The sequence below is a fragment of the Scardinius erythrophthalmus genome (assembly GCF_964197995.2).
Source record: "Scardinius erythrophthalmus genome assembly, chromosome: 7".
Classification (NCBI taxonomy): Eukaryota; Metazoa; Chordata; class Actinopteri; order Cypriniformes; family Leuciscidae; genus Scardinius; species Scardinius erythrophthalmus.
In genome coordinates this window covers 7469922-7495542 of record NC_138227.1, presented here as the reverse complement: position 1 = coordinate 7495542, position 25621 = coordinate 7469922, and the positions used below count along the sequence as shown (strand labels likewise).

General features: G+C 37.0%; 1 protein-coding gene and 1 long non-coding RNA gene across 4 annotated transcripts; both read left to right on the top strand.

The window, feature by feature from the left end:
- The first annotated feature begins 1130 nt into the window (after nt 1–1130).
- Nucleotides 1131–7930, top strand: LOC308693567. The gene is made up of 3 exons (XR_014030477.1): nt 1131–1615; nt 2051–2238; nt 7231–7930. It is a non-coding gene; the product is annotated as an uncharacterized lncRNA (long non-coding RNA).
- Nucleotides 7931–11964: 4034 nt separating this feature from the next.
- LOC308693565 (uncharacterized protein) lies at nt 11965–24895 on the top strand. Of its 3 annotated transcripts, none has more exons than XM_081370556.1 (3): nt 11965–12104; nt 18415–18499; nt 21402–24895. In XM_081370556.1, the coding sequence occupies exons 1-3, from the start codon at nt 12081–12083 to the stop codon at nt 22472–22474; spliced, it is 1182 nt and encodes a 393-aa protein (XP_081226682.1). In that variant the 5' UTR covers nt 11965–12080; the 3' UTR covers nt 22475–24895. The 3 variants fall into 3 exon arrangements, with proteins under 3 accessions (XP_081226682.1, XP_081226683.1, XP_081226684.1); XM_081370557.1 differs by having other exon boundaries at nt 18300–18499; XM_081370558.1 differs by lacking the exon at nt 11965–12104 and having other exon boundaries at nt 18394–18499; nt 21407–24895.
- The last annotated feature ends 726 nt before the right edge of the window (nt 24896–25621 follow it).

The window sequence follows — 25621 nt, the reverse complement described above, 5'->3', positions numbered from 1 at the left end:
AAAATCTTGCTTATTACTTATAAAGCCCTGCAAGGTCTCATCTAATTATAGTCCATAACGTCCACTGAAATCTCAAAATGATGGCCAGTTGATAATACCTAAAATATCAAAATTAGTATATCCTTTTCTTTTCCTTGACCTAAAAGAGTTTCAAATGAGCAAACAATTCAATCTGTATTCAGTGTGGTAAAAAAAAAAAAAAAAAAATTCAGCAAATTCTGAAATAACACCTGAAAGTTTATGCAGATGAGATTTTTTTTCTGCTGGACTCTAAACAGAAATCATAGGTGTTTTGAACACAGCCGGAAAGCCAGATTAACCAGTTTACATTTGCTTGATTGTAAATGCCAGTCAGAAATTATTAGCCGCATTTCCACTCTCAAGTCACAAGGGCTCTTATTACCACGTCAAATTAGGTTATATCATAGTTCACATAAAAATAAACTAAAATATAAAACATGTCATGTACTTTTTCAATTGCATTTGCTCCCTTTTTATTTCTGGTCACAGGACTGCACAAAACTTTCAAGATCTTTCAGTCTTTTAGTTGAAAACAGTGCACCTTTAAAAATGTGTTTATGTCACATTTCTTTAGTGAGAATTCACAGTCATTTCTATTAAGTTTCCACTAAAATAATTAATTTAGTGTAATAGATCTCTCTCCCATATCTCACTATACTGTTACTGTTTCCTGTCACACTATGGCAGAAATGCCATAAAATATCAAAATGCCCCCAGAAATTCAAGATATAGGTGCAAAAAAAAAAAAAAAAAAAAATCTCTGTAATGAGTTTTTCCTCTGTTTCTTTTATTATGTAGGATCAATATGGGCAAGTATATTATGATCAAGCAACATACAAACGAGAGTGTTGTTTTCCTGCATATGGGCGCAAATGTGAATTTAAAACGTGAAAATGTGAAATGGTTTCAAAAACAAGTTATGTGTAACTTTAATTTTAACCAGAGTAAAAGTCTGTTAACGAAAATAGATCTTTTTCGAGATATTTATAAAACAACATCAGGTGACTAGACTTTCGAACACATGTTTGATGATAGTGTAGGCCTATTTGTTTTCGTTACAATGCGGATATGTGATTTATTTAAGAATATGCGGCCCCTTTAAGACATATGACACCGTGCGCACTGAGGATGCGCAGAAGAGAGAAACGCGAGAGACGAGATGAGTCGAGTGCCGAAAAACCATGGTCTGTTGTTGCTCTCTGGTTGAAACTTTCAGTAGTTGAAGCTGAAAGTGTTGCCAACTTGGGATTTCACCACATTTGGCAATTTTTTGTGTTCTGCTGCGACTTTTAATAACGTTTTTTTTTTTGACGAGGAGCCATTCTGGCTACATTTTTTAAAAAAAAAGAGAGAGAGAGAGAGAGAGAGAGAGAGAGAAGAGAAGTTTATTTGTGTGCGTTTGCGTTTTAGCGTCTTTGTTTCCCTAGCGACGGAGTGTGAGACAATGCGCTGCAAACACGCGTCGTGCAAGTTAGTTAAACGCAAGAGGCTCTCCTAATATATGGCTGAATGGGAAAAATGTATTAGTGGTTCTTTCCAGGTAGTACCTAATGATGAATATATAAGCGAATACCCCAGACATCACCAGAAGTCGGTATGTATGATATTAATTTGGATAATCTATAATATTTCATACATTAGAGCTTGGTATACAGATAATAAAAGACAATAAGACTGATCATTAATTAATAATTACAATGTTATAGCTTGTTTGTATTCATTTTAAATAATCCTAGTCATATGCAATTTGTGACTTTTTTAAAAGGAGTTTAAAAAAGAGTTGATTTACAGAGCGACTATAATGCGCACAGACAGAACAGGGGTTCTTTAGAAATGAACAAAAAATCTAATGTAAAATAACATAAAATAAAATGTTCTGTTTCAAGTTCACATAGCTTATGTTTTATTGTTGAGCTGTCAAGTGTGTTGAAAAAAATCAGTTCAAGAACTCTGCCATTAGTGTTGGGGTAGGGGGTGTTAAAACAAGTATTTCAGTATAAATTCATTAACTTCTTTTTGAATTTGGCAGATCTGATGACCCTCCCACAACAATTCACCAAGAAATACTGGGAATATTCCCATCATCCTACAAACTCCAGGAGTAGCAGCTGAAATCTGTGTGACTGTTAAAGATGGAGTTTATTAAAGAGGAGATTGAAGACATGAGTGATCCAGAACCATCCAGAATAAAACATGAAGATGCTGAGGAACAAATAGGTTGGTGTCCATTCTTGATTCTTCATTGTTGACTGCTTTAGTAGTTGTGAAATAAAAAGCAGTACCTATATGGATGATGATGATAAATGATACAGGAATAGATCTAAATCATAACCTTGTTTCTAGCATTTTTTATCTAAATTTTAATCATATTAACAAGTGAATGACAGAACTAACCTTTTTCACATTAAAGGTATAGTTCACCCAAAAATTAAAATTACCCCATGATTTACTCACCCTCAAGTCATCCTAGGTGTGACATATTTCTTCCAGACAAATACAATCGGAGTTATATTAAAAATGTCCTGGCTCTTCCAAGCTTGATAATGGCAGTGAATGGCCGTTTGTTGTGCATCCATCCATGATAAAAGTGCTCCACACGGCTCTGCGGTGTTAATAAAGGCCTTCTGAAGTGAAGCGATGCATTTGTGTAAGAAGAATATCCATATTTAAAACTTTATTGACTAAAATAACTAGCTTCCGGCTAAAGCTAAGTCTTAAGGGGGTCGCTCACCGTCAAATCATATTGTGAGGTGCCTAGAGATTCCCATCCCTACTTCACAACAGAAACGGCCATTCATTGCCATCATAAAGCTTGGAAGAGCCAGGACATTTTTTAATATAACTCCGATTTAATTCATCTTAAAGAAGAATGTCATATACACCAAGGATGACTTGAGGGTGAGTAAATCGTGGGATAATTTTAATTTTTGGGTGAACAATCCCTTAAAGATCTGATATTGTACTAACAGTTACCTGGGGGTTTTTCCAGAAAGCAAGGTTATCTTACCGTCAAAGATACCATGAACTCTCGGTCGATTAACCCAAATCTTGCTTACTCGAAGAATGCTGGTTACAAAAACGTGTCCGGGAGTAAGTTCAGCCGAACTAGAGTATGTTCAGGATTAACACACAAGACATTCTCAACAGAGCGACGAATTGACGAGTCACCGTGGAACAGACGCTAAGAAAAAGCGTGCCATACTACTACTTTATTCTTCTTTTGTTTAATGGCTATATAATACTTTGTGCAGATCACCACTTATTTAGTGGTTGTGCAATTAATTTTCAGTCTTTTCGTTTAATAATCTTTAATCAATGTGAATAAGAAATATAGGCTATTGTTTATTTGATGCTAATTCTATTATAAAAAGAAAGACTTAAACAACAGCCTGTGCTCACAAAGATAACATGGCTGAAAAAGTTTAGTCATTTTGCCTCCACAATGCTTGAAAGGTCAAATATATGTCATATACTGTATGTTTATTTATTATAGAAATACAATGTAGAATAGAAAAAATCCTGTTGCAAAAATAAAAACATCTGAATGCAGACCAATGATGTGTGAAATGCGAATTGTATATGATGTTTATTTTTATATCATGTAAAAATTAAGAGACCACTGCAAAATTAGCAGTTTTCCTGGATTTATATATATATATCTGTTTGATTAATTTTACAAACTATTGGCAAAATTTCTTCCAAATTGTAATTAAGAGCATTTATTTACAGAAAATGACAACTTGTCAAAATAAAGAAAAAATATGCCATTTTTTCAGACCTCGAAAATGCAAAGAAAACTAGTTTATATAAATGTTTTAAAATTGCAATCCTTATGTTTTAACTTGGGAAGTGTTCAGACTTTATGCCACTCTTGGTGAAAAAAATAAAATGGCATGTCTTTATTTAATGGCTGGTGACCCTCCATCTTCCCCTTGATCACATTCCAGAGGTTTTCAGTGGGGGTTCAGGTCTGAGATTGTGATGGCCATGACAGGGTCTGGATCTGGTGGTCCTCAATCCACACTTTAATTGGCCTGGCTGTGTGGATTGGAGCATTGTCCTGTGGGAAAAAACAATCCTTAAGGCCCATTCACACCAAGAAAGATAACTATAATGATAACTATAATTGTGTCCACACACCAACGAATGATAACGGTCTGTTTATTTTAATCTCATGTGCTGCTGTTTCAGAGTTTAAAACATGTGAACATGTTTTTGCTGTTCTTGTTGCATTTATACGGCTATAATCATGTCCTCAGCATGCTATGTTTTGAGTAAATCTTGTGTAATCGATCTAATCTAACAGTAAATTTAGCTGATAAAGTGAATATAGTGGAATAAAAACAACGGCTAGTCATTTTCAAGGTTGTTGAAACTAGCACTGGATACCAGAGGTCATTTTCCATTAATATTTCTCACCATTAATTCCGAGGGTATGACCGATTATTTTCCATATATCCATTTTCTTTAAAGTATCCTTAAAGTTTGAATTGTCAAACATTGGTGGATTTCTCTGGACTTTTTGTTTATTATTATTTAATAATTTATTTCTCTGCAATGCCATCTGCCATTTTAAATGGATTCTTCTGATTGGCTGTCAGTGTTTTATCGTTCAACACTGGAAAAAAGATTGATCCCAACGATATCGTTCCTCTATACCGTTATTATTATAGATGTGTCAAGTCAAGTCACCTTCATTTATATAGCGCTTTTAACTATATAGATTGTTTCAAAGCAGTTTTACAGTGATAATAGGAAATGAAAGTAACAGAGATTGTTTGGGCTTTACAGCAGCTCTAGAATAAAGTTATTGTTCAGCTAAAGTTAGTTTTGATTGATTCATTTCCGTTGCAAAGATCATTAGTTATTAACTTAGGGGCCGCTAACACGACACCGTTCCAACAGAAAACCCTTAAAGCAGCTGCAGCATTATGCAGCTTTGCCGATTTCGCTTTTTGCTCGCGGGTTTCTCTATAGAGCTCCCCCCTACAGCTTCGGAATAGATATTTGACAACACTGTCGTCAAAACTCGTTGGCGACTCTCCCCCCCCTCCCATCTTCTCCTGCTGGTCATTAGCATTTGTTTGCAAAGAACCTGGCGAACGCACAGAGCCATGTCCACTGAGGTATGTATGATACACAGAAGGCTAGCATATAAATGTTTAGATAGTATATGTGTGCAGTGCCGTAAAGCAATTCGTTACATCGCGTTACATCCTGATATTACGCGATACTTCCTGACGCTGCGGCCGGCGGCCCGCCTGCCCAAAGTTGCAAGGGTGGTTTTTCGCTCACAGGCGCTCGAGGGGTGCGAGAAGACCACCATTCAACCCGAAAACAGTCATATAACTATTCCAATGACTCCGAAGCTGTTCGGTTAAGATAAAAAAAGTTAGTGCGCTCCGGCCCGCTCATCCGGACAACTGCACAGTGCCTGGTGGCTCGAGAACGCAAACCTTGAAATAGATTCCAAAGTGCAAGCCTTGACATTTTTTTGCAAAAAAAGTTCTCTGCGCAAACTTCAAAAACGCAAACCTGTGAAACTGCTGACGGCGTGCACATGCGTATCACGTGTTTATAGGGATGCGCGTTTGATTATATATGTGCGCAGGCGTGTAGTCTTTCTTGACAAATTGACCTCAACAAATTACTTGTATGTCCTTAAAAATTTATAATACAGAATTACTTATCGCTTTCGCGTAGCCATGTGAACTGGAATCATTTTGACAACGCTTTATCTGTACAGAGGTAAAGGGAGGGGAGGGAGGCCTTCACAGGGGAGAGACTAGTTGACATTTCAGGACTGCGTTGTCGTTGCGTCCAGGCGCAGGTCCTTCATCAGATCTGGATACGGCGGACTGCGGTAAACCTCGGGATAAACAGAGAGACTAATATTAGCGTAGACGCCATTCTTCTTATGATGTAACGTGTACATCAGGATTTATAGGAAGTGTTCCCGGTTCCGGCTGACCTAATCTATGCAGCCTAACATTGAATTATAGAAGTTGATAATGTGTTATGTGTTTGCTAGGTCAAAGAGATGTGTTTTTAGTCTAGCTTCCCGGACAATGTTAGGAAGACTGTTCCAAAGTTTTGGTGCTAAATAGGAGAAGGATCTACCGCCAGCAGTTGATTTTGATATTGTAGGTATTATCAACTGGCCAGAGTTTTGAGATGGCAGTAGACATGAAGGACTATAATGCGTTAAGAGCTCGCTCAAGTACTGCAGAGCTAAACCATTTAGTGCTTTGTAAGTAATCAGCAATATTGTAAAATGTATATCTGCCCGATTCTAGCCTTACTGAAGAACCACCAGATCATCACCAATCCTCCACCAAATTAAACAGTGGGTACGAGAGTGGCTTGTAGGTTCCCGAACATTGACGAGACCACAAGATCAAGACCCTGGGTAACCAGACATTAAAAAAAACTAAACTGCTTTAAATTTTTTGCCAGGAGTGGCATAAAGATAAAGTCGCCCAACAGCAATGTGACCGACTGATGCTGAAGCTGTGATTGGAAATCAGGGTTATTCCACCAAATATGGATTTCTGAACTCTTCCTAAGTTAAAACATAGGCTAAGTATTGCGTTATTTAAAAAGGAATGTAAACTTGTTTTCTTTGGATTTTTGAGGTCTGAAAACATGGCTTTTTACGATATTTTGACCAGTTGTCATTTTCTGCAAATAAATGCTCAAAATTACAATATTTTCATTTGAAATTTGGAAGAAATGTTGTCAGTAGTTTGTAGAATAAATCAGAAATGTTCATTTTACTCTAACAAATACAGGTATATAAATACATAAATGCAAGTAATAAATCCAGAGAAACTACTACTTTTGCAGTGGACTTAATTGCTTAATAAAATGTAATAAAAATTACCTTGGATAAAATAAACATTACATTGTTTTAATAGTACTTTATATATCGATATAATTATGATATTGTGCGCAATCTGTCACGCCCACTGGAGCCTCATCAGGTTGTGTTCAGAGGGTAAGTTACTATGGCTACTTACGGTAAAGGTTACCGCCGTTTTTGGAACCGAAAGTTGAAAGGTTATTCGCTTACTTACCCTTAAACATACCCAGGTATGTCACATAACCTGCTTTCTGGAATACACCTCTGATCTCTTGTTGTCTTTTAGTTAGTAATGTTAACTTGAATTTTCATATTTTCTCTCCTTGAACTAAATATGTTTATTTTAGACCAGATCGAAGTGATGGAACAAAAACACAAACTGAGTGAAGTGGAGGAGAAACATGACTTCAAAACTCAAAGAACAAAAGCCAAAAAGCTGCACTCCTGCTCACAGTGTGGAAAGAGTTTCCAAAATGATCGAAACCTTAACAGACACATGATAATTCACACTGGAGAGAAACCGTATACATGCACTCAGTGTGGAAAGAGTTATGCTGGTGAATCTGGTCTCAAATATCATCTACGCATTCACTCAGGAGAAAAACCATATAACTGTGATCAGTGTGGAAAATATTTTATTTCATCATCAAATCTAAAAACACACCTGAAACTTCATACAGATGAGAGGCCTTATGTGTGTTCTCTCTGTGGAAAGAGTTATTCAAGGCTGGATCATTTTAAACTGCACCAGAAAGCACACAGTGAAGTGAAAGATCATGTGTGTTTGGACTGTGGGAAGGGCTTTACAACACCTGACAATCTGAAACAGCACCAAAGAATTCATACTGGAGAAAAACCTTACAAGTGCTCATATTGTGACAAGAGATTCACTCTATCTGGAAACCTGAAATCACACGAGCGAGTTCATACTGGAGAGAAGCCGTACCACTGTACTCAGTGTGAGAAGAGTTTTAGACATTTATCAAGCCTTCACGCTCATATGAAAATATATATATATAAAAAAAATACATTAAAGTAAATTCTATGAAATAAAATACAGAGTTACTTTGTCCTAAAAGCACAGGGATGGGGAATGTCCGTCCAGGAGGGCCGCTGACCTGCAGAGTTTAGCTCAGACCCTCATTTGTCTGTTGCCTAGGGCTGTTTACACGACACCATTTTTAACTAAAAACTAGTGCTGTCAAACGATTAAAATATTTAATCGCGATCAATTGCATTAATGTCATAGTTAACTCGCAATTAATCACACATTTTTAGCTATTCTAAATGTCCCTTGATTTCTTTTTGTCCCATTATTTTTTTTCTCATTTTAATGCTCTTATCAACATGGAAAAGTGGATAAGCTTGCTTTGTGCAAATGTTTTCTATTGAAAACAACATTGGCATATACTGTAGTGTTCAATTTCACACTAATATTCTCACTTGGAGCAAATAATCGCATCAGAGAATTCGCATTAGCTGTGTGTGTGCTTGGCCATCAAGTGGTATTTCAGACTGGACGTGCTGCGATGATAACTCAGTTCACAATGACAAAACACACAGATCACTTTGGTCTTGTCAATGGAACCATTTGGCAACTTTTTAAAAGTAAACTTTCCATTCAGAATCTTATTGGCATCCATTTCGGCATCCACTCAAAACGTAACGTTAGGCCGGCGACACACTGGCTGCGTGGCGTTTCTGTTGCGTGTTAGCTGTGTGGCGTTTTCTATGTCTTTGCACACCAGAAGCGTGTCTGACGCGGCGCTGCTGCTGATAGGTGACATATGATAAGCCTCATTGGTGATATATTCGACATATGGGGAGAGAGTTGTGGAAGGCCTATACTTAATGTTAAACATAAATATATAGCAGCAAAGACAACGTCAGCAGTATTGACGGCAAAATATGCTACAGAATATTTATTGACAGGTGCAATATTTGAAAATCGATAATATTTTTTTTAATTACATTTATATCTGCATTTATTTAAAAACCTAAAATGTAAAACATCAAAATGTCATTTAATAATATGTATTCATGTCAAAATGACATACAAACATATTTTCCTATTCTATTCCGCCTATGAAAAATAGGTGTCGGTTCTATTTCTAGCATGCACGCGTTTTCCTGATTAAGATTGGAACTAAACTCTGCAGGACAGCGTCCCTCCAGGACCGATGTTCCCCATCCCTGATCTAGATTAAAGGTAGGGTAGGCAATTGTTTTTTTTTTTATAAACACTCTTCTGTTATACTGGTTGAAACTCTGTTCACATCCTGATAACAATCAATAATAGAAGTGCTCTAAATATGAAAACATGTACATATATCTTCTGTGGAAGTCCCAGGAGCAAAAATGTTCGTCCAGTCACTGCATTCGGTCCAATGCTGCGCCTCACGCCATGCTGTAGCCGTAATTACAAGATGGCAACCAGCAACTTTCTACCCGAGCGCTTTGGAGACACTCTGAAGGGAGGGTGGGATCTTCTGCTTTCAAAGCTAATTTGCTATTGCTAGTCTCTCAGAAATTGCCTACCCTATCTTTCATTTTATGAATTTAGTGAAAAGTTTGGAGAACAGAAACAACATTTTGTCTGTCACAGTTCTGGCTGTCCACTAGCCTTCCCGGAGTTTCTGTGTTTCTGGGTTGGTGTTTCCATAGCAACACTAATTGTTCAGCTCACAGGCTGATTGTCTTCACCTGTTACTTAGCCTATTACCTGCATCCTATAAGTACTCCTCTGTTTGTCTTGGCTTTTGTCAGATTGTTCATGTGGTCCTGGTTTGTTACAGTTCTCTCTGCCAGTTTGATGTTGTGTTGCCAAGCTTTTTCTAGTTTTTGTTTCTCAGTAAGAGTTTTTTATCTTTTGAACTTACCTGTTTCTGGATTTTTACTTACTCTGACTCTGGCACCTTTCTTAAAATTCCATCATTTAATTCTCCAGCCCAGGTCATTTCCAGCACATGTTTTTCCTCAGCTGCATATCAACTGGACTTGATTATTTGTTGAACAGATTTGTCTCTATTTGGACATTTAATAAACTGTTTGAGTCAATTTTTTGAGCCAGTAAGAAACTTTTTGAGTCAATTTTTCCCACAGTTGTGTGACATTGTCTTAATTGATCTATTTATTGAACAGAGAGAATGAGTTATATAGTTTTAATCATATTAAAACATCCTATCTTAATTCTGTGATAAATATGTTTGGGATGTATTGTGAAATCAACCCAAATGATCAGGTATGTAATCATACAAAGAGGTTTTGCTGGATGGCGTAATACATAATTATTAATAAAAAGAAACATGAATAAGCCATGTTATTCCAATGTCTAATAAATTGGGGGCCTTAAGCACATTTTTGCGCAAAGCCAGCGACCCTTGGGGCCAAGATGGCGGCCAAATCCAATATGGCCGCTGCCCGAAAAGGGTTCCGGCTATAACTTTTGAACCACATGAGTTACAAATACTTGATATCTTTTGGAATATCATCTTGGCCCGAGGGTTGCTGGCTCCGGCGCCCTTGCTAAATCATTTCAGTATGACCTGAGCAACATCTGTGCCAAATTTGGCACTTTTAGATGAATTTGCACGAAATTACCTATTATTCCTGTCAACATTTAATGCATCCAGTTCTCGCACTGATATGACATTACAGTCTGCACCTGAATCTAACTTTACAATGAGCTTCTGGTTGTTTAACTTGAGGGTTTCAGTCCACTGTTCTACTCCAGTTTGCAGTTCTTTCTTTTTCACTTCATCGTTGATTTGATACAGTTCAGTCTCCTTCATCTTAATGGTTCCAAGAAACATTTTGTGCGTGAGTCATGCACTTCTTTGCAAAATGATTCTTTTTGGGGCAGGTTTTGCATATCTGTCCATATGCAGGGTATTTTTTTTTTTTTTTGGTTTGTGTTTGTATCCTCATCTTGTGCATTCTCTAAGTGACTTCTTTAGCTGATTTTTTCTTTTTTTCTTTTTCACATTCTTCTGCTTGTGAATTTTGTGCACAGGAATTTCAGTTTCTTCTTGCAGTGATTTTAACTGGTTTTGACTCACTTTACTGTCACAGCAAATATCCACTGACCTATGTAGAATCGGTTTCCCGTAACAACCTGCTTCTTATCTGGTCATTTGTAATACCACAAACAATTCGGTCCCTTATCAGTGACTCCAAATTCACAATCCTTCTCTTTATTCTTTAAGTCTGTCACATAAGCATGATTCGACTCTGTTTGGCCTTGTGCTCTAATAAAGAACAAATGTCTCAGGTATGTCAGGTTTTTTCGGTGTTCGCAGTATTTGGCAAATAGCTCTTTTAAAGTCTCGAAGTCATCAACATCATAATCAAATGTAAGCGTGTTGAATACCTTGATAGCATCGTCTCCTGCGACGTGCAGAAAAGTGGCACTCTTTAACTTTTCCAACTTCTCTGAGATTCCCTTAATTGTTAACACTTCAATCTTTTTCGGTTTACTGTTTTTTGTGAGCATATTTTTGTTCCAATGTAAAAATATCTGCTGTGTATATATATGTTGCACTGACTTGTTTGGTGAAAAATAAAAAAATAAAAATGTTTCAACAGCATGTGTGTGTATCTGTGCATGTGAACAATCTGAAGAATTTTCTACAATTTGAACTATCTTAGTATTATGGCAAAGTTTACTAAAGATGAGAGTGCTTTTCATTATGCCCAACAGTGTGTAGTTGGTTAGACAAAAATCTGGTATTTCCATTTCGTGCAAAAGTTTGATTTTGATAATGTTATATGTAGTTTTGGTAGCAGTGCTTAATTCTGCAGGATATATTAAGTATTTTGCAGTTTGGGTGTGTGGTTTTGTGAATTATGTTTGTATTTTGATAAAAACAGCCTAGTTTGCAAAATTGTGTGTTGGCAATTGGGAAAAACTGTAATACATGACAATTGGTATTGATAACGTGGTTTGATTAACCCAGTTCAGGTGACTAGACTGTTGAAGTCATAAATCTGACGATAGTGTATTTGCTCCGTATCAGTGACGAAAAGTGATTTCCTTAAGAATATGCGGCCCCTTTAAGAAACGTGACACTCTGCGCATTGGGGATGCACAGAAGCAGGAGCGACTCCAGTGAAGACGAGCTGAAACTTTCACCAGTCGAGGCTGAAAGTGACGCTTAACGATCGTGAATGAAGGACAAATGTGGAATATTTTCTTCGGATGCCGTATATTTCCAGTCTGCAGGTGAGGGATGTTTACCATATTACAGAGTTTAAACAGCTTCAGAATGTACGTGTTTAAGTAACGTATAATGTGATGATTAAATGCAGAGTGCGAATTACCCCCATAATTGGGGGGTAGGTACTGCTCCTTCACTTCTTCTATGACCATCATTGTCCACTACCATATCAATCCCCACCGTGATCGCCAAGTGCCACATGTGTTTGTGCAACACACATACAAGGTCTAAACATGCGACAAACTGATAATCAGTATAGGCTACAGTAGGGCTGCACGATTCTTGCTAAAATGTGAATCATTTCTCCATGGGAATTGAGATCACGATTCTCTTACACGATTCTCTTTTTTCTAACCAAAATTTATTGCACTCAAGTACAAAAAAACAACAACAAAAAAACACAGGACATTCAGTATAATAAAGTGCAGGAGTAACAAAAAATTGTCTCTTTTCTTTATTTTAGACCCCTTAAAGTGAATATTTTTAAAGCTTTATGTTGTTGAACATAAGGGAACATTACAATAATAAAGAACCTGTGCTTTTTGCTCCGATTGGCACAGAACCTTAAAGGTTCTTGGCCAAGAACACTAACCTAGTGGCATTTTGAGGTGTGGCTCCCTTGTCTTTCATGGCTAACTCGTAGCCTATACTGTATTTTGTGGTGACGTTTGAGGTGATTGTAGAGATTAGTGGTGTTACCTTGCGGGGGGGTTGATGTACATAGTACTTACATCTACTGTGTTTACGGGAATACTCGACTTGGCAGTTTTATGGCATTTCTGTGTTTATTTGGCCGTTTAGGCGCGCAACCGAAGACAAAGGCTTATGCTTGTCCGTGTTGCGCTCGGAGCGCGCGCACAGCATCCTGTCAGTATAATTCAGTTCTCTTACGCGACTTATCGCGCTTTTAATATTTCTTTTCAATATAAAGCACATTCTGCTCTTTTCTTTATCTTTCATTCATGATTTGTTATTAATAACAGAATCATCAACTGAAATCTGCGCGGATTATCAAAAATACGACACACTTATAGGACATAAGGGTCTCTGCGGCAAAAGTGAAAGTAAAAGCACAGCAAAGCACCCGGTTCAATAAAAGATATATTAAAGTTTATATAGCCTACTTTTACATTTTCGCTGCTGTTCTAAAATGATTTTCGCCATTACCTTAAACAAGCTACTTGAATCCCAGTGCAGGAGCTGTTACAATTTACCACAGAAACGTAAGCGGTTAGTTGATTGCTGTGGTGACTCGTGACACTCGCAAACAGCACTGAACACGCGCTTTTACCGGTACAACTTGAATATTATTATTATTATTAGGGGCCAAGCACCGAAGGTGCGGAGGCACCTATTGTATCTGTTCCTGTTCTTCTTCTTCTTCTTCTTCTTCTTCTTCTTCTTCTTCTTCTTCTACTTCTTCTTCTTCTTCCGCTCTGGGAGTCTATTGCAGCCCATAGAACCACTTGCGGGAAAGTTATGAAATTTGGCACACTGATAGAGGACAGTCTGAAAAGTCACCATAGCAAATTTGGTGTCTTAAAACCAATCCCTCTAGCGCCACCAACTGTCCAAAGTTTCACTCATATTTATGCTAATAACTTTTGAACCGTAAGGCCTATCAACAAAATTATTTTGTCCGCTTATTCCCTAGCTCAAGACGATTGCACCATATGACGTAATTTTCCGTCATGGAAATTTTTCCACCATTTTGAATTTTCCGAAAAACCTACTTTTCTCCTAGGCCGTTGCTCCGATTTTCACGAAAATTTAACCAGATCATCTCCAGACCATGCCGACAAAAAGTTATGGAATTCAAGTTGATTCGCTTAACAGTTTTCGATAAACGCACGAATACATTTTAGGTAGCGCTAGCAAAAACAGTCATAAGGCTGTATCTCCGCAACTTTTCATCGAATTCAGACCAAACTTGGTACATGTACTCTGAGGCAACATGCTGTGTTTCGGCGCAGCGCCACCTACTGGTCCGGAGATATGAAAAATGGCTATTTTTGCTTATAACTTCTGAACAGTTTGTCCAAAAATCATAAAATTGGTCTCGTTAGATTCAGGGCAACACTGAATTCTACTGAATTTCAATTTTACCATATCGGCCATTTTGACTGTCGGCCATTTTGAATTTTGTGCTAAAATGCTGTATTTTAAGAATGCATGAACGGATTGTTACGAAATTTGGTATTGGTCATCATCACGATGTCCTGAAAGAACCTGAGAAGTTTCAAAACAGCGCCAACTAGTGGTGATTTTTTTCCAAATGCTTATAACTTTGGGTGTGGTCGACTTATTTTCACGAAACTCATCTCATTAGACTCCTGAATCGTTGCCGAGTCCCTCGATACCAAACATGCTTGGTTTTGCCTTACGGTTTGTGTAGCGTTGTGATTTAGCGCTTAAAAAACATTTGGCTATATCTTCGAAACCGCTAGTCCGATCGAGACCAAACCACCGTCAGAAGTTTGAAAACATAGGTCGATAGCTACATGCCAATGCCCAAATGCGAAAATATTGATGTTTAGGGGTAGTAAATTCCAATCAAAGTCATGTGTCAGTCATTTTTTACGTGTTTTTTTCATATAAATGTCTATAACTCAGAAGCGAATTGAGATATTTTCACCAAAATCGACACACATATGTATGGGCTCACTCTGAGGACACATACAAAAAATGGTGGGACTGAGCCTCTTGGTGGCGCTATAATAGAACAAAACATGAAATTCCCATTGACTTCAATACAGTTTTGTGAAATAAAATGCTATACTAAACAAATGCATTGGTGTAATATTACAAAACTCAGAATGTGCCATCAGCACCATCCCCTGAAGGTACCCAAAATATTTTGAGACAGCGCCTCCTAGTGGTCAAAAGTAATAACAAAATTTCCAAAAAGGCTAATAACTTTTGAATTAATTGGCCTATTGAAATGACACTGGTCTTAGTAGATTTCTTGGGTCAGGCCGATAACATAGATACCAAGTTTTCCTTATTTGGCCGAACTTCCTGTCCGCCATCTTGATTTTCATTCAAAACCTACTTTTTCTAACTCCTCCTAGACCGTTTGTTCAATTTTCACCAAAATCGAATCGTATCATCTCCAGACCGTGCCAACTAAAAGTTATGGATTTCGTGTCGATACACAAAACCGCTTTCGTATAGCGCAGCAGCAAAGTTGAGGCATGATGCCAAAAGCACTATTCAGGCTTTATCTCTGCAATGCCTTGACATATTGACACCAAACTTTGTATGTGTCATTTTCACTTCACTCTGACTACATCACATCAGTTTTGTAACTGCACCACCTATTGGTCAAAAGTGATAATCAATTAAATCATATTTTTAATTACTGTTTCTATGATTTTTCAGCCATTTTGCCTATAATCCTCTTTAAATGTCTTTAATTGCTCATTGTTGCAGTTGGTCTGACACTTTCAGCAATGTTGGCATGTCTTGTTGTCTAATTCTGCTTGGCCCCGGTAATTGCTGCTTGCAGCTATATTTATTATTATTATTATTATCATAAAATAAAATAATACACGGAAAAAGAAATACACGGAAGTGAATCGCCATCATTAAGAAATGAGATCGCATTTATGTTTGAATCGAGATCGTGATTTTTTTTTTCGATTAATCGTGCAGCCCTAGGCTACAGAATATCGCATTGTTATTATATATCCAAAAGAGAACTGTTTTGATCAACTCTCAAAAGTTAGAAGTTAAGTGCACTGAAATACCATTCTAATTACTAGTAAAAGTAATACATTTACAAGAAGCCTATTGCCTATTTCATGAAATATTGATTTGGTTTATTTTTAGATTTCATAAGTCTGGAGGTAAGACCCAACCCTCTCATATACTGTATAAACCGAAACCAGTTTCCCATTATAGTCTATGGTAGTCAGTGTCAAATCAACACAATTACTTGGAGATATGTGAAACCTGAGCAATCTTTAATGTGATTAAGGAGCATACTATGAAAAACCATACTACCACAGAAGAACTACATAGCGGTAACACAAGAATCCTGTTAATGTCAGAACAAGCTGGGTATCATCAACACTACAGTATCTTGCAAATGAGTCACATACACACATGCACAAACACAGATACACTACTTCCAGACATTGTATTTACATTATATTGCACTATATTTCTAGACCTGTCCATCTGACATAAGTATGTTATGTATGAGTATGTGTAAAATGTGTATTTTGTATTGTATATGTATTATGGTTGAAGTGCACTGAAAACTGAAATAGTAAACGGCTATGTATTCCAACAAACACTGTTGTAATATATGCAGCAAAGCAGGCTTGTTTTAAAATACTGACCACAGAGGTCGGGGTTTTGCCTCTTTTCCCTTCCTCCCTGGCACCCATGATTTAGAAAGGCGATGCCCTGCCTTTACCCAGGACATCACATAGGGAGCAGGGTTAAAGCTACACTGTAATTTTTTTAGTTGATTCTTAGCAAAAAACACTTAGTTCTTTCAAAAATATATGTGCTCATTAATGTATATTTACTTCTTTCAAGTAATAAAGTATTCTCGTAAGTTTATAATCTGCCATTGAAAGTACATACGGGTGAGGGGTTCGAATGCCGGTCGCCATGTTGCCCCTCCATCTTGAAACTACATTAGCCAAAGAGGGACATTACACTCTGTGACACAGAGACAAATGCGAGAGGGAGATTACTCGCGACTGCCGGCAGATTTGAAAGATTGCTGATGGAGGATCACGCCTATTTTCAAGGACATGTAGCAGAGTCGCCAAGGAAGCGAAAGAGAGAATTAAAACGTCAACGAGACAGGCAAATCTGCAAGACCATAGTCAATATTGGAGTAACTTTTCCCAGATGGAAAGAGCTCATGAGGAGCAAAGATTTTAAAACAGACACCGAAGTTGCCTGCTTTCTTCTCGGCAGGTAATTCAGCCTATTTGTGTAAATTCGAAGTTTTATAGTTGCTCGTCTAACCATAGCATGGTTGTGCATAACGCCAGAACGACCTCTAGTATAACTTGCGTTACTTTTCCTCACGTCAATGGTGAAAAAGTATTGTTTACCTTGTAACATAAATCTGTGCTGCAACGGATCACAGGTGATGAATAGTTTTCAAGGCGCAATTGGACGAAGTCGAACTGGAAGCCATGTTAATCTTGGAATAATACGGCCACCGTAGGAGTTAAAACGCCCTCGAAATTGAAAGGAACAAAAAGTAATATTCACTGGGTAGTCATATACAATTTCACCGCTAGATGGGGGAAAATATCAAACAGTGTAGCTTTAAAGATCTCCAAAGGAGGGCCATTAAGGTCCACAAAAAGCAGAGAAGACAGACTCTTTGCACGGAGCTTGTTGCGCGTTTTTCTATCTGTATCATTTACTGCCGAAAATCCTTTCTCACATTCAGCAGAGGTGGCCAAGTACGTGTTACTTGCAATGATGATAAGCCGGTAATTCAATGTATGAAGACGTGACGTGACATGAGCTATAAAAGAACAAAACACGTTAATAAATGAAGGTTGTAAAATCAACAAGCTAGACGCCAGCTTACAACTTACATTTACCCATGCACGTCAGCAGCAAATCAAATTTAGCCTACTGGAGGAATTTCCCTAGCATTTTGTCATTCGACGTTGACACTTGCTTGAGAAGTTGAAGTCGTTCTCTATCTCCATTGCTTCTAGCCACGGTGGTAAAAAATGGTACGGTCCACAATAGGGGTGTCTGAAATCGCTTTACATTAAAATGTTCCTTCAGTGAAAATAGGAGTTGACTTGTATTGTAACTGTAATTATATTTTTTCACAATATCCGAAAAATGATCTGACCCCCCCAAAACTGTAATTCGAACTATGATTAAATGTGTTTTGTGTCCTTTCCACAGACTCTGTTTTAGTCTATTGACACAAATAAAATGAGCTTACTGTGCCACTTAACAGAAGATCTCAGACATTACCATAATGAATGAGGTGAAAACAGGGACTATTGGAGACAAAGAGGCTTTTCAGAAGCTCAGTTAAACATGGTGTTCCTGTTGTTTCTCTGACTTTCGACAAGAATTAAACAAACATTTTTTTTAATGTAACTGCATTAAATTCTCTATATTTCTGTCAGAAAACTGACATGTTCAATTAATTTAAATTTAGGTAAAGTTGTTCAGTAACTTCTCTTTAAATTTGGCAGATCTAATGTCCCTCCCCCCTACAACAATTCACCAAGAAATACTTAGAATATCCTACAATAATCATCCTACAAGAGAAGGACAAACAGCTGAAATCTGTGTGACTGTTAATTAAAGATGGAGTTTATTAAAGAGGAGATTGAAGACATGAGTGATCCAGAACCATCCAGAATAAAACATGAAGATACCGAGGAACAAATAGGTTGGTGTCCATTCTTGATTCTTCCTTGTTGTTTGCTTTAGTAGCTGTGAAATAAAAAGCAGTACCTATATGGATGATACACAATACAGGAATAGATCTAAATCATTATCTTGTTTCTAGCATTTTTCATATATATTTTAATCATATTAACAAGTGAACAACAGAACTAACCTTTTTTCACATTAAAGGGATAGTTCACTCAAAAATGAAAATTACCCCATAATTTACTCACCCTCAAGCCATCTTAGGTGTATATGACTTTCTTCTTTCAGACAAGTACAATCGGAGTTATATTAAAAAAATGTCCTGGCTCTTCCAAGCTTTATAATGGCAGTGAATGGGTTAATAAAGGTGATGACATTTTTAATATAATTCCGATTGTATTCTTCCGAAAGAAGAAAGTCATATACACCAACGATGTCTTGAGAATGATTAAATCATGGGGTTTGGGTGAACAATCCCTTAAAGATCTGATATTGTACTAACAGTTACCTGGGGGGTTTTCCAGAAAGCAAGGTTATCTTACCGTCAAAGATACCCTGAACTCTCGGTCGATTAACCCAAATCTTGCTTACTCGAAGTATGCTGGTTACAAAAACGCGTCCGGGAGTAAGTTCAGCCGAACTAGAGTATGTTCAGGATTAACACACAAGACATTCTCAACAGAGCGACGAATTGACGAGTCACCATGAAACGGACGCTAAGAAAAAGTGCGCCATACTACTACTTTATTCTTCTTTTGTTTAATGGCTATATACATACTTTGTGCACATCACCACATATTTAGTGGTTGCGCAATTAATTTTCAGTCTTTTTGTTTTAATCAATGTTAATAAGAAATAAGTTGTTTATTTGATGCCAATTCTATAATAATAAGAAAGACTTGTTAAACTAAATAGTCTGTGCTTGTAAAGACAACATGGCTGTAAAAGTTTTATTTGCAGAAAATGACAACAGTTCAAAATAACGAAAACAATACCATATTTTCAGACCTAGTTTATATTCATTTTTAAAAATCGCAATACTTATGTTTTAACTTGGGAAGAGTTCAGACTTTAAGCCACTCCTGGTGAAAAAATGAAAGCAGTTTGTCTTTATTTAATATCTTCCTCTTGATCACATTCCAGAGGTTTTCAGTGGGGTTTTAGGTCTGAGATTGTGATGGCCATGACAGGGTCTGGATCTGGTGGTCCTCAAGCATGCTATGTTTTGAGTAAATCTTGTATAATCTATCTAATCTAACAGAAAATTTAGTCAATATAGTGGAATAAATACAATGGCTAGTCATTTTCATTGCAACTTCAAAGGAAGCAAGACAATGTTGTTGAAACTAGCGTCGATTGTTTTCCATATATCCATTTTCTTTAAAGTATCCTTAAAGTTTGAATTGTCGAACATTGATGGATTTTTCTGGACTTTAGCAATCAATTGTTCCACAATGCCATCTGCCATTTTAAATGCGCAAGCTCTCAAATTTGAATGGATTCTGATTGGCTGTCAGTGTTTTATCGTTCAACAGCTGGGAAAAAGTCGTTCTGAAACTGATCCCAACAATATCGTTCGATATCGTTATCGTTATAGCTGGGGTGTGGACTGTGGCTATTCTTTTATATTTAGAATGATTTTTAGAACTATATCTTTATCGTTCTTGGTGTGAACGGGCCTTTAGAGTTGGGGAACATTGTCAAAGCAGATTGAAGCAATTTTTCTTTCAGGATAATCTTGTACATGGCTAGAGTTATACATCCTTCGCAAAGACGTATCTGCCCGATTCTAGCCTTACTGAAGAACCACCAGATCATTACCAATCCTCCACCAAATTACACAGTGGGTACGAGAGGGGATGTACGCATCTCCAGGTCTCTGTCTAACCATTAGAGGACCAGGTGTTGGGCAAATCTGAAAACTGGACTCATCAGAGAAGATCAGAATCAGGCAGATCTGTCTTTGTGAAGGATGTGTGACTCAGGCCACGTACAAGGTTATCCTGGAAGAAAAATGCTTCCATCTGCTCTGACAATGTTCCCGAACATTGACAAGACCACAAGATCAAGACCCTGTCATGGCCATCACAATCTGCAGACTTGAACCCCCCACTGAAAACCTCTGGAATGTGATCAAGTGGAAGATGGAGGGTCACCAGCCATTACATAAATCTAAGATGCTTTATTTTTTTCACCAGGAGTGGCTTAAAGATAAAGTCGCCCAACAGCAATGTGACCAAATTAATCTGAAGCTGTGATCGGAAATTCCACCAAATATGGATTTCTGAACTCTACCCAAGTTACAAACATAAGTATTGCGTTATTTAAAAATGAATATAAACTTTTCTTTGCATTATTCAAGATCTGAAAACATGGCATCTTTTTTCGTGTTTTTGACCAGTTGTCATTTTCTGCAAATAAATGCTCAAAATTACAATATTTTTATTTGTAATTTGGAAGAAATGTTGTCATTAGTTTTTAGAATAAATCAGAAAATTTTACTCAAACAAATACATATAAGTAATACATCCAGATAAACTACTATTTTTCTGTGGACTTTTTCCAGAGCTGTGTATATATAATAAACATTACCTTGGATAAAATAAACATTACATTGTTTTAATAGTACTTTATATATCGATATAATTATGATATTGTGCGCAATCTGTCACGCCCACTGGAGCCTCATCAGGTTGTGTTCAGAGGGTAAGTTACTATGGCTACTTACGGTAAAGGTTACCGCCGTTTTTGGAACCGAAAGTTGAAAGGTTATTCGCTTACTTACCCTTAAACATACCCAGGTATGTCACATAACCTGCTTTCTGGAATACACCTCTGATCTCTTGTTGTCTTTTAGTTAGTAATGTTATCTTTTATTTTCATATTTTCTCTCCTTGAACTAAATATGTTTATTTTAGACCAGATCGAAGTGATGGAACAAAAACACAAACTGAGTGAAGTGGAGGAGAAACATGACTTCAAAACTCAAGGAAAAAAAGCCAAAAAGCTGCACTCCTGCTCACAGTGTGGAAAGAGTTTCCAAAATCAACTACACCTTAACAGACACATGCAAATTCATACTGGAGAAAAACCTTACAAGTGCTCATATTGTGACAAGAGTTTCACTCAGTCTGGAAACCTGAAACTACATAAGCGAGTTCATACTGGAGAGAAGCCGTACCGCTGTACTCAGTGTGGGAAGAGTTTTTGTCAAGCATCAGATCTCAGAGTTCATCTGCGTATTCATTCTGGAGAAAAAACATTTAACTGTGATCAGTGTGGTAAAGATTTTAATTCATTATCAAGTCTGAAAACACACTTGATGGTTCATTCAGATGAGAAGCCTTATGTGTGTTCTCTCTGTGGAAAGAGTTTTTCAAGACTGGAAAGTTGTAAAAAGCACCAGAAAACACATGATGAAGTGAGAGATCATGTGTGTTTTGACTGTGGGAAGAGCTTTACTAGAGCTGATTATCTGATACAGCACCAAAGAATTCATACTGGAGAAAAACCTTACAAGTGCTCATATTGTGACAAGAGTTTCGCTCAGTCTGGAAACCTGAAATCACACGAGCGAATTCATACTGGAGTGAAGCCGTACCACTGTACTCAGTGTGAGAAGAGTTTTTCTCAAGCATCAACTCTCAGGAATCATCTACTTATTCATTCTGTAGAAAACCCATTTAACTGTGATCAGTGTGGTAAAGATTTTAATTCATCATCAAATCTAAACCAACACCTGAAAGTTCATTCAGATGAGAAGCCTTATGTGTGTTCTCTCTGTGGAAAGAGTTTTTCAAGACTGAACCATTTTAAACAGCACCAGAAAACACACAATAAAGTGAGAGATCATGTGTGTTGTGACTGTGGGAAGAGCTTTACTAGAGCGGACTATCTGAAACAGCACCAAAGAATTCATACTGGAGAAAAACCTTACAAGTGCTCAGTTTGTGACAAGTTTCACATGGTCAGCATCTCTGAAATCACATGAGCGATTTCATATTGGAGAGAAGCAGTAGTACTGTACTCAGTGTGAGAAGAGTTTTAAAAATAGTTTTTTTCAGTCACATGAAGACATACAGTATCATAATTCATCACAATGAGCAAAATTTCATTTTCATGTCAAATGCTGTCGATTAAATGTAGTGAGTTGAACAAAATATTTATCTTTTTTTACTTTGTGAATTTGGTGAAATTCTAATAGAACTAGAAAGACTTGTTTGTAGTTTGATCAGGGAACTAAAAGAGTGGTATTTGAAGCTTCAGAAAATAATTCTTGCAGTGTAAATAATGATCTGTTTCTTTCTGGTAAGTGGGTCATGTGCTAAATAGGTCTATCTAGAATTAGATACGAAGAGTTCAGATGCAAAAGCCTCTAAATGCCATCTGAAATTTTCTTTAAATTCAATCATTTCACTTAAATGGCAATGAAGATTACCTATTAATTGTATTTTAAGTGAAATTACTGAACTTAACAAGCTTGATAAAAATAATCATTCAATAAGAAAATTTCAGATGGCATTTAGAGGTTTTTGCATCTGAACTCTTGATATATTCATATCATTCACTTGTAGTTCCCATATTTTGTTTTGATAATACTACATGTACTATCAAAACAAAATATGGGAACTACAAGTGAATATGAATATATCTAATTATGGGGAATAAAACAAAGTCTTGGTCCATCTAATGAACAACCAACCATTTATATGTGATCAGTATGGCAAAAACTTTACTTCAGAATTTATTCTGAAAAACACCTTAAAGGTCCCATTGCATGAAAATTTTACTTTATGAGTTTTTTTTAACTTTAATATGAGTTTCCCTAGCCTGCCTATTGTCCCCCAGTGGCTAGTCGTTTTGATGGGTGTAAACCAAGCCCTGGGTGTTTTTGAGACAATGAAAGCTCAGACGGGTGAATCTAGACATCTTCCATTTATGTCGTCATAAGGGGAAAGGTCACCTCCCCTTTCTCTTCTTTGCCTTGGCCCGCCCATGAGAAAATGAGCTGCGCGAGCGCGATATTGGTTTATCCTCGAGAGACATCATGGCTTGCAAACGAGCGAAGCATGGCGGTTGCTCAGTGTTTGGATGTACAAATGAATGAACACAAAAGTTTTTTTTAGTTCCTTCATCCGAGCCTCTGAAGAATCAGTGGGTTATGTGAATTTCTGATGTGTAATTGTTCAAGTTCAGACAGATAATCTTTCTCTCAAAATCATTCAATACTGTTTATGCATCAGTAAATCAAGCCAGTGACTAAATGATCAACTTCATGTCGTTTCTCTTAGTAGGATGAAAATAATCTTACTTAACCTGTGATTAATATATATACAGAAAGCGATTAAAGAACAATCCCTTTCCAATCCCACAGCGCGAGTTTATCTGGACACTTGCCAAAACTCATTATGAAATCAATGACGCTGTTACGCTGCACAATGAAGCTCTTACTGTACTTACATCATGTTTAAATTGGTGAAATCATTAATGAGAGTACAGAAACTGCGTTGCAATGGTAAGATCTTCATTAACGCAATCAACAGGCTGTCATCTGCTCAATGCTCATCACTGCAACCTTTTATGTGATGGAAATAGATCTAAATACTTAAAAAACTTCTCACGATTTGTTAATCCTGATAGCTGTAATGAAAAACGTATAAAATCAGTAATGGTAAAAGTTTTAGAGAGAGTTCCACATGTAATGCTAGATATTTCATATGCAAGCATGTCAGCCAATCACAGCAGAGGGCGTTTACACTGAAGTCTCAGCAGACACGCCCCTTCAAACAGAGTGTTCAAATCAGAGGCTAAAATCAGGCTAGGAAAAATGCCTTTTATTTCTAAATTATAACAACTTTTGATCTAAAAAATATACTAACATTATAAGGGCGCCCCAGGAAACTTTCTCAAATAATAAAATAATCCATGTAATGGGATCTTTAAGGTTAATCAGTCGGGCCACAAGGGCTATTAACAGACCATTTCAAATAAGGCTTTATTGTTGTTTCACATAAAAGAACATGTACTTATTAAATCTTGTTTGCTCCTGTTTATTTGTGGTCACAAGACTGCACAAAACAACTCTCTTTCGGGCTTTTAGTTCAAAAGAGAACATTTAGAAAAAAAAAAATTATAATTGAATGTGTTTGTCACAGTTGTTAATTGAGAATGATCAATTCTCTTAAGTTTCCACCAAAGTAATTTAGTGAAATGTATCTCTTTCCCGTCTCACTATCCTGTTACTGTTACCTGTAAGATGTAGGGACCAAAAAAAATGGTTATTTTTTTTTATAATTATATGATGTAGGATCAAGACAAGCAAGTATCATGAAATCAAGCAACATTTACAAGCAAAAGTGCTGTATTCCCGTCTATGAGCATAATCACATTATGAAATTGATTTTATGTAACAGCTCCATAAACAAGTTATTATTTATAAGTTATTATTGGATAACTTTAATTTTAGACACAAGTCTTTCTACGAAAAGATATATTTTTGTAATTATTATTATTATTTTTTTTTTTTTTTTTTTTTGCTTGATTAACCCAGTTCAGGTGACTAGACTGTCGAAGTCATAAATCTGACGATAGTGTATTTGCTCCGTATCAGTGACGAAAAGTGATTTACTTAAGAATATGCGGCCCCTTTAAGAAACGTGACACTCTGCGCACTGGGGATGCGCAGAAGACAGAAGCAGGAGCGACTCGAGACGAACTGAAACTTTAACCAGTCGAGGCTGGAAGTGACGCTGTTAACGATCGTGAATGAAGGACAAATGTGGAATATTTTCTTCGGATGCCGTATATTTCCAGTCTGCAGGTGAGAGATGTTCTCAGATTTAACACTAAAGAGCTCCAGAGTTTACATGTTTAAATAACGTTACTAACGTAAAGAAATGCGTTGCGTGTCCAGATTTTAGAGTGTAATAATAATATATTGACAGAGAGTTTTTTAACAGACTCTGTTCAGCCTGTTGACACCAATAAAATGTGCTTAATGTTCCACTTTACAGAAGATCTCAGACATCACCGTAATGAATGAGGTGAAAACAGGGACAAAGAGGTTTTTCAGCAGCTCAGTTAAACATGGTGGTGCTGTTGTTTCCTGTTGTTTCCTGTTGACCTGTTGTCTTTCGAC

Coding starts and splice junctions, on each gene's coding strand:
- LOC308693565 (XM_081370556.1), top strand. CDS start 12,081: ATGCCGTATATTTCCAGTCTGCAG. Junction 12,105..18,414: donor CGTATATTTCCAGTCTGCAG/GTGAGGGATGTT, acceptor TGTTAATTAAAG/ATGGAGTTTATTAAAGAGGA. Junction 18,500..21,401: donor AGATACCGAGGAACAAATAG/GTTGGTGTCCAT, acceptor TGTTTATTTTAG/ACCAGATCGAAGTGATGGAA.